The sequence below is a fragment of the Scomber scombrus genome, chromosome 3, assembly GCF_963691925.1.
Source record: "Scomber scombrus chromosome 3, fScoSco1.1, whole genome shotgun sequence".
Lineage (NCBI taxonomy): Eukaryota > Metazoa > Chordata > Actinopteri > Scombriformes > Scombridae > Scomber > Scomber scombrus.
In genome coordinates this window covers 18,992,711-19,006,760 of record NC_084972.1, presented here as the reverse complement: position 1 = coordinate 19,006,760, position 14,050 = coordinate 18,992,711, and the positions used below count along the sequence as shown (strand labels likewise).

The 14,050-nt window shown below is 35.4% G+C and overlaps 1 protein-coding gene across 1 annotated transcript; it reads left to right on the top strand.

Moving 5' to 3' along the window:
• Positions 1 to 5,523: 5,523 nt before the first annotated feature.
• Positions 5,524 to 10,168, top strand: synprb (synaptoporin b). The gene is made up of 5 exons (XM_062416119.1): positions 5,524 to 5,547; positions 6,101 to 6,225; positions 9,188 to 9,386; positions 9,509 to 9,700; positions 9,791 to 10,168. The coding sequence occupies exons 1-5, from the start codon at positions 5,524 to 5,526 to the stop codon at positions 10,166 to 10,168; spliced, it is 918 nt and encodes a 305-aa protein (XP_062272103.1).
• The last annotated feature ends 3,882 nt before the right edge of the window (positions 10,169 to 14,050 follow it).

Here is a 14,050-nt window from a genome sequence, read left to right as displayed (position 1 = left end):
AAGAATCCAAGTCAAGTCCTCAAAATGTGAAAATTACAAGTCCATGGCAACTGTGCAAACTCCGTATTCTGATGAAGATCATGTTATATGATTGAAAGCTCCAGTACAACTACTAAATGGACCGTTTGGTGAGAAAGTTTTGTAAAATCCATAAACTTTTTTTCCAACTGGTCAAGAATGAGCTTTGAACAATGTTCATGAAATTAAAGCAACACCTTCACCTCATATCACGAATATCAACATAACTGTCAAATTAATGGTGACCAGCAAAAACATGGCAGTATACTATAGGTTCCATTGGAGAAAATAAAATGACTGCTGGTTGAGATTTTCTACCAACATTATCAGATGGACCACCATCAGTGGATGAATCATTTGAACTTTCCTTGACCCTACTCGAGATATTTAATATTAAATGTAGTCATATACTATGGGGAATTGCCTGAATTTATTATCACACCTGCCAATCTCAGCATCTTCTTAAGTGTCACTTGAAAGCCTTTTTATATTGAAATGTTTAAAGTGGAAATCTATAATAAATACAAGAACCAGAGTTGAAGGAAAATCGTAATATTCACACAAACAGAACCAATAAAAGCCCACTAGTGTTGTGTTTTGTACCTTAATGTGTGTGTGTTTAATGAGAATGTGTGTTCCTGCATGTGTCTTTTGCACACTGTAATGTTGGTGCCTTTGGAGAGTTGACACAGACGGCATATGTAAAGAACACAGTGACGCACTAGACAGTGCAGCACAGCTGAAATATCACAGAATAACTGCATAATAATATATTCATGACTTCCCTCCCTCACGTCTCTGCATTTATAAATCCTTCCTGTCATTCTATACATATACAGTGCAGTACAAAGTTTATTGTATTCAGTATATATTCTTAAAGACTGCCAGAGAGATACATGAATTGTGGGATTATTCTTAGCAGCAAGAGATTTATCTTGAGCACTTGAGTGTGTATCATTCAGATCTGTATTCCTCTTTTTAGTCACTGGTTTGGTGTTTAGTCCAACACACACACCCACACCCACACCCACTCACTCTCTCTCTCTCTCTCACACACACACACACACACACACACACACACACACACACACACACACACACACACACACACACACACACACACACACACACACACACACACACACACACACACACACACACACACACACACACAAACACAAATAGGCTCAGAGCTCCTCTCGAGTTAGCTGAGGAGCTCTTTGAAATATTTAAATGCTGGGAGCGTTTTTAATGTGAGATTGATGGAATAGGGTCAGTGTCAGCATTGCAGCTACTGTGGCCGTCTCAGAGAGGGCTTCACGCCCAGCAAATATTGTATGATGACACTCAGCGATTTCACCAAGAACATGTTTACATCTTTGATAACTGGCATTTTAAAGCATTTGCTGTAACATATGTTATATTTCAATGTGGAATTGAGCATGGTTTGTGGAGGAGTAAAATGCTTAACAGTCTAAACTGAGATGATTATTAATTGGCTGGTCGGAGTATGAAGAAGCCCGTTTTGAAGAATTTACCAATCTGTACAAATACGTTTATGTAAGACAGTCCTCCATGTTGTTGTTTTTTCCAGTGGTATAGCAGGTTCTCAAGAGAACTCAAAAAGGAAATACAGAGAGGCTATACAGTAAATAATATGAACTCTGTTTTTTCACATCTAGCTTAAACATCAGTTTAACATGTTTAAATTGAATATGAATATGAATCCAAGCTACACTGGAAAGATCCATTTAAAAAAACTACATCTACTTTATCCACTCAACCTAAAATCTGATTTCCAGTGGGCTTATATCTTCTTCTTGGCTTGTATTTTCCAGATTACCTCAGGGCCAAAGGTGGTCATCCTGCAAGAAAAGCACAAAAAAAACACCCTCCTTGGACAGTACATTTCTCTACTGTGTGCTGGCTGCTGCTCAATGATAGGTAAAGGCCTCATGAAAATCACCAGATTCATGCTCGTCTCTTCCTCCCACAGTTTTCAGGGTAGAGGGGGTAGATGATGCCAGAAAAAGATTCATTAATAATGCAGCGAGAGGCTGGAGCCTCACCATGTTGAAAAAACCTTATAGCTGTTCGTCAAACACATCTTCTCATCAGCTGTGCGCACAGTGGGTGAATTGAGATGTATGTAGCTTGTTTGCATGTACAGGAGACACATTCTTCAACTGGAATTTGGAGAGAGGAAAAAGATCAAATGCAGTGAGAAAGGAAAAAGTGAGAAGGGCTCATCACTGCAGCTTTTCCTCTCCATGAAATGATTAAGTACTGCCCTCTTTTGGCCAAGTCATCAAATAACATTATAAGTGATGTAGTTTGTTGTGTGTAAACAATAAAGGCACAAACAAAAGTGAATATTTGACTACATCACTAAAAGCATTATGGAGGCAGATGAGAAAAACTTCAAAGCTAATTGTGTTTTCTGTGCTTCTTATTCTTTGATGTGACTGGATGATTGGTCACCAAAAACAATAATCGCCATGTTTATGGCTGCGTTCCAGAGTTGTAGACTTTTTCCAATTAATTTGTTTCTCAGTGCAGAATAATGATGTGTCTGAGCATTTCATTATCTGTCTAAAGACCAGAGACTACAATGCCATTGATCCCCACTCTCTCTTCTAAAATCATTGAATTACTAGGACTGTGTTTGTCATATGTTCTGAAATAAATCATCATACATAGAGGTGCAATGCAGCAAAGCAAACACACTTCCAGTAAGGTTTGAAGACAGGAGTTGGCAGGATTTTACTGGAGGCAAGCATGAGACAGTATTGGACATCAACATAAATGATAAGATAAAAAGATGAGATACCACAAATTAAGTTAATAAATTAATAACGTATTGTAAGACCAAGTACAATGCAGTAATTGATGTAGTAATTAAAAGTAAAAAAGAGTGGCACACTTAGTTAGCTCAGCAGTAAATGAAGAGTCACGTTGTATTACCAACACATTATTGTCAGACAGCTAATGGCAAACAAACAAATCATCATTCACAAAGCAGCTAACATGAAATGAGTAAAAACTGTACAGGGAATGGTCCAACAACAACAACATGTGGAGAGTAGATAAAATAAGTCTGTCAATGTTTGGTCACAGATCTGACAAAGTCGTGGACGTAACAAAGTCCGTTAAACTGTAACAGCTTTGATGGGGTTGCTATAGTAACACCTGCTGGTGGCAGAATGAGCTTCCCTCCCAGGACAATGGAGGAAGGTAACTTCTTAAACTAATATTGCTTGTTTGGTGGAGTTATAATGACTGCTGTTTGGATTACCCAGTTAGTTGTATAGTTAGTGATGATGTGGATGAGCAGTAATAGAAAATGAGGAAGGTTTTGCTCTTTTTAGGTACTTGTAGATTAATTTACTTTTTCATTTTATGTGACTTTTCACTTCTATTCCATTACATTTCACATGAAACCTGTGTGTTTTAACTCACTGCATTTTTCAGTGGTTGTTCCTTGTCAAATGTCAGACTGTAGATTTATAGATTACAAAACATGACGTATGGTTGTTGATCAGACTATACCACCACAGTGACAGGAGGCATTCTGCATAATAGGTGCTTTTCTATATGTACATACTCAAATATTTAGTATGCACCACTTTAGCTTGTAATTGCAAATACAACCAACAAACATAGGTTAGTAATGATGCATCACTGAAGTAAAATAAATATATCAAAATAATATTCTTCTTTAGCCCAAGTGCTTATGTGTATTCAATGTGAGATGTTTGTTCTAAATTTTCCTTTATTTCCCTGTTCTGCTAATTAACTGCAACATTCTCATTTAGACCTTGCTGTACTGCATATCTGTCATTTTCAGGGTTGATTTCAAGAGATCCTGACTGCCTCATATGAACCACACAGCAGCCACTGATCCTCTGCACTGTTTTTCAGTCTAGACTGAAAACAAAAATGTGATCGGTCACTTTGCCATTAACATCAAAAACCTGCCTGAGGGAATTAGGCAAGCAAAGCTATTTTCTTTTCATAAATAACTTCCCAACTCACACTTCTAATGACTTTTATGCTGTTGTTTTTCTTTTCTTACTTTTTTTTTTAATCATAAATGGGCTGCTACCTTTGCTGTTTTCAGATTTCAGATATTCCTGTATATATGCTAAACATTTCAGCAACAATTTGTAATGATCAAACATACATCAGCTTGAAATTAATGGCTGTTAATGATGTTTGTAATTATTTTCTGGTGGGAATCTCATTTACTCAGTAGGTCTCAGCATAGGGACAGCATAACACACTCTGACACATAATAAATTGGCATCTGCATAGTATAGGATAAAAACGTATTATTTAGTCTTCTGTGTGTAGTATTTGAAATATAAGTGTATTTAATAATACTGTCAGTAAGAAATCACAGAATTTGAATTAGTATATTATTATTTGTTAAATACCACATCTCCCCAGATAGACCACTCTGTAATTTTTAATCACTGAACACAGTTTGAAGATAAATTATTTTCACAAAATCAGAACAGACATGCGGTACATTATTCATGTTACTCTTATTTGCACCACCCTTAATTGATCATTGCTAAAACAAATCTGTCTGTAATACAAATTGGCCACCAAAAGAGGTCAGCAAAATCCTTTTTTATAACAGAACCAATAGCTTAATCATCAGTGGATTATTATAAGGAAACAATACAGGTATCCATAAAGATAAAAATCTACATTTAATATACAAAACAACCTTTTAATCTATAATATACAATACTGGACTGCTTCATCATCATGGACTTTGTCATCACATTTTTAGTCATGTTTTCATAGTTTGTTTTAGAAAACCATGAACTTACTGTAAAGGGGCTGATGAGAGTTATTACACTGCAGTAAGGAAGTCATACTTTTCCCTTCAAGGGCGTACGTAATACACTTTCGTTACCATGGCAACACACACTGTTTCTATTCAAGGAAATTACTTACTTAAATGCATATTCAAATTTATTTAATTAATCGCTGTACATTACCATAACCCATGTGGATTCAGAAAGACAGAGAAACTCATAAATTCAAATCATTTATGTAGATGAAATACATTTACAAATGACCTCTCCACAATTTCAGCCCACAGAAAAATCCTTCAAATTGTCTGAAAAATTAAAAATCACCAGATTTGGAGACACATTGTTTTCATTGTGCAGTGACCAAATGTTTCATCTTTCTGATACAGCCTCATTTCAAAAATTCAAAAGATTTTTGGAGAGCAAGGTCTTTATGGTCTTAGAATAAAAATTACAATCAAATTGTGGGGACTATGAAGACAAAATACAATTTTGGCTATTTGTAGAGGTGCAGATTATATCAGACTCCTCCTTGGGGAAGATACTCTATCTTCTGTAAGCCCTCCCCTGCGCTGGAAGAGTCGTTCTCCTTTCACTGTATTCATCAGTTTCATCTCAACCTGATGACAAAAGCTGAAGACACTGTGTGGAGTTGGACTTGAGCTCTGTGGTTTTTTAAATGTGTATGGTTATATTTGCTCCGGTAAGTTTCATTTCTTTATAGTCATGTATTGATTCTTTTTTGTTATAATCAGTGCTGTTTCATTTCTATTTTAATGCATATTAGATTGAACAAGTTGCACTATAAGGTTTGATCTTGATGTTTATTTAAAAACTGACTTGAAGAAATGTCTATCTGGTTTGTTATGTTATTTTTAAAAATGAAAAAAATTATACTCAGAATAGTTTACTGTAAATCTCCCATTCTTCATGTCAAATTCTGCAAATGAACAATATTGTAATTTTTGTTATATAAGACAGACGAAGACAAAACAATGACACGCTTCAGAATTGTATGTTACAACTGCAAAATGAGTCTCACTGTACTGCTGTGGCCACCCTCCAGCACACAGTGAGCAGCTCCGTCAGTTGTCTTCCGACTTTTAAATTATGCAGGATTTGTTTTCAAATCCAATTATAAATCTTGAGAATCAGTCCTGTAATTTATTGATGTGTAAACATTATACACAGCTACACACACTGGTTTGAGTTTTGCAATTGAATGTGAGTAAATTAATTATCTTTATGTTTCATAGATTTTTGCCATTTGTGCTTTTGCAACATGTGGAGGATACTTTGGTCATCTCCAGGTTAAAGTGGACTGTGCAAACAGGAGGCAGAGTAACCTCAGCATCAACATTGATTTTGGGTATCCTTTCAGGTAAAGTAGTTGTTTGTGCTTTCTTTGACATCTTACTTAATTCCCGCAGTACCTCTGAAACAGAGCAAATTCACTGAACTATGGTAAAACACCCCTGATATGTATACATTTCACAAATTATATTTAGGTTTTACCATTGAAATAATTGGATTAATAGTTTATGGATACATAAACAATAACTATTGATTATTACATATCTTCTCTCATAATCTCTCTTGTTTAATGGTAATCTTATTATCATTTAAATGCACAAAGAAGAAGCTCCAAATAGTTATGAATAGATGCAGGTTTGTGGGAGTCAAAGTCTATAATTTAAACTTTCTTTACAATAAAAGAGGTCCAATGATAGAATACAAAATATATTGCAAACTATTTAAGTGAGTAAATTCTGTTTTTGGCAAATCATGCTTTAGACTATATTAGTATGACAAGTGAACTGAAGTGATGTTTATTACAAGTAAACAGGTCCTTGACTTCATGGCTGCAATGAAGTGACATTTTAGAAAGTACTGAAAGTCTTCTCACCTTTTTTGTTTGTCACAACTTGGCCATACGATTTTAGTTGAACAATAAAACAATGAATTGAAATCAATGTCTGTTAAGATTTGTGTATCGAAAATTCACCCAATATGATCAGTAGCTGATTTACACAGGGAATATTGGAGCACAGTGATCAAAAAATGTGTTTTGCTATCTGAGTTACAAAAAATGTCTTTTTACATGTAAGGTCTTTAACTCAGCTGTCAATGAAAAAAAAGGATGAGAAAAACGTTGAATGTTTCAGTTGCTCCTCTGTTTATCATTAGATCTCAAAGCAGTAACATCAGGTTAGGTGCACCCTGCAAAGAAAAATGTAGCAACAAAGTGCAAAAGTGACATCAAAAGCGACCTCTTGAGGTTCGAGTCTTGACTGATCGGGCTGGGAGTTCATTTTGGTCTAATAATGCAGTGAAACATTTTAAACTCAGGGATCTTAAATTGGTCCGGCTTCTGCTCAGCTGTCCAGCTTCCTCATCTTAAATTGGGCGGGCTTAAAGAGAGGCCAGCTCCTCTCCACTGGGCCTGACAACATGATGGAGTAGGGCTGCACAGTTTTTAAAATCTTTTTGTCTGGCTGCCACTGCAGTGATGATTATTGTAGACATGTCTGCTTAGTCTCTAATTGTTCTGAAAGTCTGGTAAAGTGTCTTTATCAATGATTCTCATAATTCACACTTTAGTTTATAATGTGAACACAAACATTTCAATGGATATGGTTAAGGAATGCTTAGTAGCAATATTTAATTTATGCAATCATCCATGAATTATTTGTCACCAACCTAAAAGAAAGTGTGTTCACACAAACAATGACTAATATTGTTTTATATTTTATCTTTAAAAATATTTTTGAAATTTTACACATGCATCTTATAATTTGATTATTATAATCATCTCAAGACCACTGAAGGTATTTTTCTTGCCTTGGTAAAAGGAAAACCTCCTTGTTTTACTGAATGAGTTTTACATGTCTTAATATCTTAAAGAGCTTACTGGTCACCATTATCCTTTGCATGATGAAATGTATGGGGATTGTGGTGTGAACCCACTGGTGTTGTGGTGCAGCTGTGTAGTCAACCAACCCATCAGTGTCAGTGATAAGTGTGTAATTAACAGCTCAGCTGACTTGACAGTGTTATATGTTTGTTAGTATAGTGAAACCCACTGCTGAAAAATAAAAGAGAATGGAAAAATGAAAAAACTTAAAGAGAAGTTTTCATCAGTGTTATGAGTCTGTAGAAGGACTCTGCACCTGAATAAGACAGATGTATGTGTTTTTGCATACTGATTGATCTAAAGGTGACCAAGGGACAGTGACAGAATGACTGAAACATCTTCTGTGTTTTTTTTTTAATTAAATCATTACAATGGTAAATTTATGCTTACATTTCAGCAAAAGTAATGACTGTTGCCAGTTTCCTGCAACCGGTTATCATCAACTGTCACAGTTTTATTATTTCTTACAGTTCAACACAGATCTCCCTGCTGTCTGCAAAAGGTGTTATTATGAGGCTACAGTGCTATGCTTTTAGGGATTGCTGTAAGTCGAAATGGAATTTAAAATGCTGTTTAACCCTTTTAGATCACATCCCCAGTCATACTGCGCACATATGTAACAATATATGCCAAAAAAATCAATTTCTTTGTATTCTTATATTAAAATCAATCATGTTCTCTTCCTGTAAAACAAAATATGACTTGATTAACTAGGCCTGAACCACCAATTTCAACGAATAATGCCACAACATCTATCCATCAATCGGTCTTCAACTTTTAGCGGCACAGAGCTGAGGTTCTTTATTACAGACCCACTATTCAACATTCAAATGAAATTCCTCCCAACATTATGTCTCGGCTGCCTATCCTGTTTCACTCTGAAATATGTCATGATACAGAAGCAATGAAATAATAATGTAAAGGTCATCGAATGTTTTGATAAATCCTCAATGAGTGTAATATGTATGGGGCCAGTGTTCACCCCCCTCAAATAAATATGGAACTTCTCTTTGACACTGTCTGATAACAAGTTGGAAACTGTTACATATTCCAGATGCTTCTTTATATCACATAGAAAAGTGATCCTGTACAGCTGCTTGGCTTTTCTCTCTGGTAGTTTCTTCATGAATCTTGCAGAATCTCTACCTCTGTATGCAAAACCAAATTCACAGAAGACTCATGGAAAAGAAGCAGTCCAACATGTTTCCAAATTTTTAAAAATTGCTTTCTTAACTGTGTTTTTGTGTTTGTTGGGCTTGAACTTTCTCATTTTTGCCATTTTTAGCTTGCTAATGAAAATGCCCTCAAAGTGCCAGTGAACAATGGCTGTTTTAAAGTGACAATTTTCCTAGAGACAGATTTTCCTCAAAGAGTTCAACAACTCATTTGTTCTTTCACAAACATTCACTGTAAACCTCCTTTCTTGTAGATTACAACAAGTGCATTTCAAGGCTCCCTTGTGTGACGCAAAGAGAGAAGAGATTATCTTCCTGGATGGTGACTTTTCCTCAGCTGCTCAGTTTTTTGTGACCGTGGGTGTTTTTGCTTTCTTGTACTCTCTGCTGGCCACCATTGTCTATGTTTTCTACCAGAACAAGTACCTAAAGAACAACAGAGGCCCACTTGTGGTCAGTGAGTTTATACCTTCAACAAATAATGAATTATTATACATACAATATAATGTGATAATTGTGTGTTTGTATGACATCAAATATACTGAATTAAGTAATTAATTGTGTCTTCTGTTCAGGATTTTGTTGTTACAGTGATCTTCTCCTTCATGTGGCTGGTCGGCAGTTGTTGTTGGGCCAAAACCATTTCTAATATCAAGACGGCCACAAACCCAACACAGGTGCTCCTGCTCATCTCCGCCTGTAGAGCTCAAGAGAATAAATGCACAGCTACCCAGGAGCCTCTCTGGTCACGTCTTAATACATCTGTGGTAGGTATAGTCAACAAATGCAACCTAAAATTGGATAAAACAGCAACCTTCGGAATAACATTTCCTCCCTGTCCCTTTTTCTACCTTCAGGTTTTTGGTTTTGTTAACGTTGTCTTGTGGGTTGGAAATATTTGGTTTGTGTTCAAAGAGACAGGCTGGTACAAGACCGGTCAGAGATACCCGACCAGGAGTGCTTCTGGGAAACGTGCCAGTGAAATGCGGCAGCGGCTCTACAGTGAAAGCAGCTTTGACCAGCCAGAGGAGAGTTTTGGTCCACAACCATCCAGACAAGACAGTTTCAAACAGTCAATGGGGGATGTTGGTCAGCAGGTACACAGACAGGGTAGCATCAACCAATCACAAGTGAGCTTTAGCTTACCACAGACATACCTTGGTAAACCAGTCATTTATGACAGGGAGAACAAAGTCGCCTCCCAAGGGCCAATGATATTTGTCAATGAGATGTGAATTTGCCTAGGCATTTATCATAATGGAAACATGTTTTATTGGCATTAACATTTTCACACTGTGAACTCATGATTATTAACATAGATAATGTAATGAAATGACATTAATACATATTTGACATATATATGACCTTTAAATATATTGTTTTTTTGTTTTTTATCTTTATAAAAAGATACTTTAATGTTCTCTAATGTAATGTGTTTTTTAGAAGCTGATTTAGCTTGAAGCTTTACTGATTAAAAATAATCACCTTGAGGGTTTTGTTCTGTACATCTCAGATCATTTGGCAGTCCAATCATATAATACAGTAAGTATTTCAGTTTGATATTGTGTTTTTTGTTATAATGAAGAGGAAAATGAATTGCTGGTCATTTAGCAACTTTTATGGTTGATGCAACTCCACCATTGTTTTGCCGTCATGACGATGGAAACATGTGTGCCACATTAAATGTAATAGTTATATGGAACAATGAAATATAGGCAAGGCAAGGCAAGGCTAGGCAGTTTTATTTATATAGCGCATTTCATACACAGTGGCAACTCAATGTGCTTTACATAAAACAAACATTCAACAGAAAAAATTTAAAAAAAACATGGAATTTGAGAAATAAAAATACAACCCAATCATAGTAAACACATACATAAAATAAAATATAAATACAAATATACACATAATAATACAGACACACATTACATAACACCTAACTTTTCATTGGTATTGTGCAGAATGAATGAAACCCATCATGACAAATACCTGTAGTTGGATAAATGCTGGAATATGAAGGCACAACACATTACGTGATGTGTGTGTTAGCATGTGTTGCACACAATGGAAATGTAGTTTTTACACTTTGGTTTACAAGTAATATACCATAATATACCAGTGTTCCAAAATCTTATAATCTTTTTTTTTTTAAGTTTGGTAAACAACCTTGTTTGCTGCAACAACTAAACATGCCCAGAAACAATAATAACATAAAAGCAGTTGCAGTGTGATAGTCAATCACATAAAGTTGGAGAGTTCATTTTTTTGCAGTGTACCTTTAACAGAGGCAGCTTAAAATGAGAACCCAATTTAACTGCAAACTGTAGTTCAGGTAGTCTATTACTACATTACAGTTTACATCTAAAGATTTAGATAGTACATTTAAGTTTGTTATTACAAAGAATATTTAAGAATATTTGAATCCATTTACATTAGTAAACAATGTACTCAAATTATTTAATGTCCCATAGTTGTTCTATTAACTACATGATGATTTTCCAATACTTTTAAATTGAATTTAAAGAATAAATAACCACTTATTTGGTTGCTTTGTAGCATCATGTTTGGATTTGGACTGAGATGCTCTTGTTACTGATTTTTTGCCTGTGAATTGTTTACCTTATTTTGTATATAGTTGTATTACACATTACAGATCACAGTTTGGCCTGTATTGTTATGTTTGATGGAAAAATACTGTATGTGCAGAAATTCTCTATATCTAATTAATATGTTACAGCTCTCCATAAATATTTGATATGTTATTGTATAATGTACTCCTTTTGTCATTAATAATGGATTTCCTGATATTATAATCAATGCAGAACTCCAGTGTCTCTGTCCTTTTTTTTTTTAGATAAATACTTATTTTAATGGGATTTATTTTTAAAATGAAACCTGAATAATCTCCTGTATGAGAACCATGAAACATATAATCCATCTCATTCAATACCTTTATTGTTACACTCGGTACCATACTGATCATTTTACAAAGGAACATTATGTCTATACAATTCATAACATGCAGTGTTACTCTGTGTATTTTTTTAGTGACAGGTACTCTGGCTTTCAGTAACTGATATCAAAGAGAGTGTATTAACTGTGGAGTTGTTGTTACCATGGCACTGCTTTGAGCTGTATGCCTCTTCATCGCCAAAGAAAAAGAGGCTGAAGGTGTAAGGAAGTGCTGAAATAGAAATGAGGAAAAACAACATAGGGAATCACTAATGAATATCGACTCTTATGCATAAGAGTTTATATTGGTGTATTGGTCTCCATATAGACACCAGCCAAGACACTAAAGCATGTTCCACCCTGTGTATCAGGAGCATCTCAACTGCAAAGGCTAAAGGGATAATCCCTCAGGGTATCTGTTTCATCCTGTCTAAGACCATTAACAAAATACTGACTAATACCCAAACACTCTTACCACTCTAACCATCGTACAACCTGTAGAGTTTGAATGAGAGTTTTGATGACAAGGAGCTAGGTTTGCTTACATGGATTAAATTCACAAGTTTAAGTTGTCAAGTCAAAGTCTCCTATTATTGAATAAAAACTAAGTTCATGGTTCTCAGTAATACTGTTAATAAACAATAAATTGATGTTTTTCATCCATTTAGTCACTGAGACAGCTAATCTCCCCAAATCTGTACAATCTACATTCTTTACAGCATCCCACTCATCATATATGGCTTGTGTTATTTTAACCCAATTTTGTTAGTTGTTTTAGTACCACTTAATCAGGGTTTTGGGTTGGTTTGGGGAAGGCAGAGGAAGGGAGGTGTGTGGTTCTTTAATTTAAAAAGAGAGAAAATCAACAACAACAGTCGATGCAATGCCAACATTGTTTAAGGCTCAAAAACAACTGCTGCTTAGAAGCTTGTATTTTCTGTAGCAAGCTGCCATCAGACAGCGTTGTCATTTTCTTATTTGTGATTATCAGAAGATTTCTTTTTTTCCCCTTCATGTGTTCATTATTCAACAAAGCTTAAAGTGTAATACCTGGCAAAGGAGCAATTAGTTTGACAAATAATGTAGTTTACTTTAATCATTTATTTTGAACGATTGATGTAAAGGTGGCAGATAAAAATGAGTCAATGTAACCAAAATCCATCCAAGTCAGACATCAAAAAAATAAAGAGAAGATATTACTATTACAATACATACACTTTTTTCTTTTCTATCTTTTTTTCCCCCTTATAGTCAAGTTACAGTTGCAAATTTCCCCAAAGTCATTTTAAGACCTTTTTGGTTATTGTACCATAAACCCCAACAACAACATTATTGATAACAATTATTTTGTTTAAATATCATAGAGCTTATTATTTAGAAAGTTTAAACATTGCAGATTTCAGTTAACAAAACTATGTTCTTCCTCCTCACAGTGAACATTAGCCTGCAAATATATTGAGTGGATCCTCAAGTTTTTTATTAAGACCTCTGTATGCAGCCGCCCCTATCTGATCTGAGCAATTAGAACAGAGAGAGGCAATGCTCCTCGCTGCTGGCCCCCTGACAGAGACACTAAGCACATGCAGGTGTCCAGAGCAGGCTCTTTGAAGAAAATTACAGTGCATGTGCCCACAGCATGACAATTAGGGTCAGGTTATCAGCAGGAAATAAAGGGCTACATCATGACATAGATGGCCTATTGGGTATGGAGGAAGGGTGTATTTATAGCTATGTAATTAATCCCCTTTGAGCTGTAAAATGCTATACACTGGTGTGTAACATTTCTTGTTGGTTATGCCTTTACTTCCCACCAGCAGAACATGAAGCAGCTTAGACTTTCATTTAAAAAATGGAGAACAGTGTAGAAGATATTATTATATTATATATATTTTCATCTGCCACTAGAGCAGAATTTATTATTTTTTTCACTTTCAAACTTTATGCCTACATGTAGGCTATATACATACACAGTATGGCATGCCGCACTGCAGAAATAATGTGAGGGCTAAAGTGGTGAATTTGGCCTCAAGGGGGTGGTATAACATCATGCCAGAACACTGGCAGTCATCCATATGTTTACAGTTTAGATTGGGTGAGATGTATGCATAGGTATAATACAAAGTGAAAAAAGAAGGAGTGACTAAAGGAAATGAATTGGCAACAAC

Bases quoted from the DNA above. Each gene is read 5' to 3' on its own strand.
- synprb (XM_062416119.1), top strand. From the start codon at position 5,524: ATGTGTATGGTTATATTTGCTCCG. The intron at 6,226-9,187 runs GTAAAGTAGTTG...CCTTTCTTGTAG, and splicing joins GATTTTGGGTATCCTTTCAG to ATTACAACAAGTGCATTTCA. The intron at 9,387-9,508 runs GTCAGTGAGTTT...TCTTCTGTTCAG, and splicing joins ACAACAGAGGCCCACTTGTG to GATTTTGTTGTTACAGTGAT.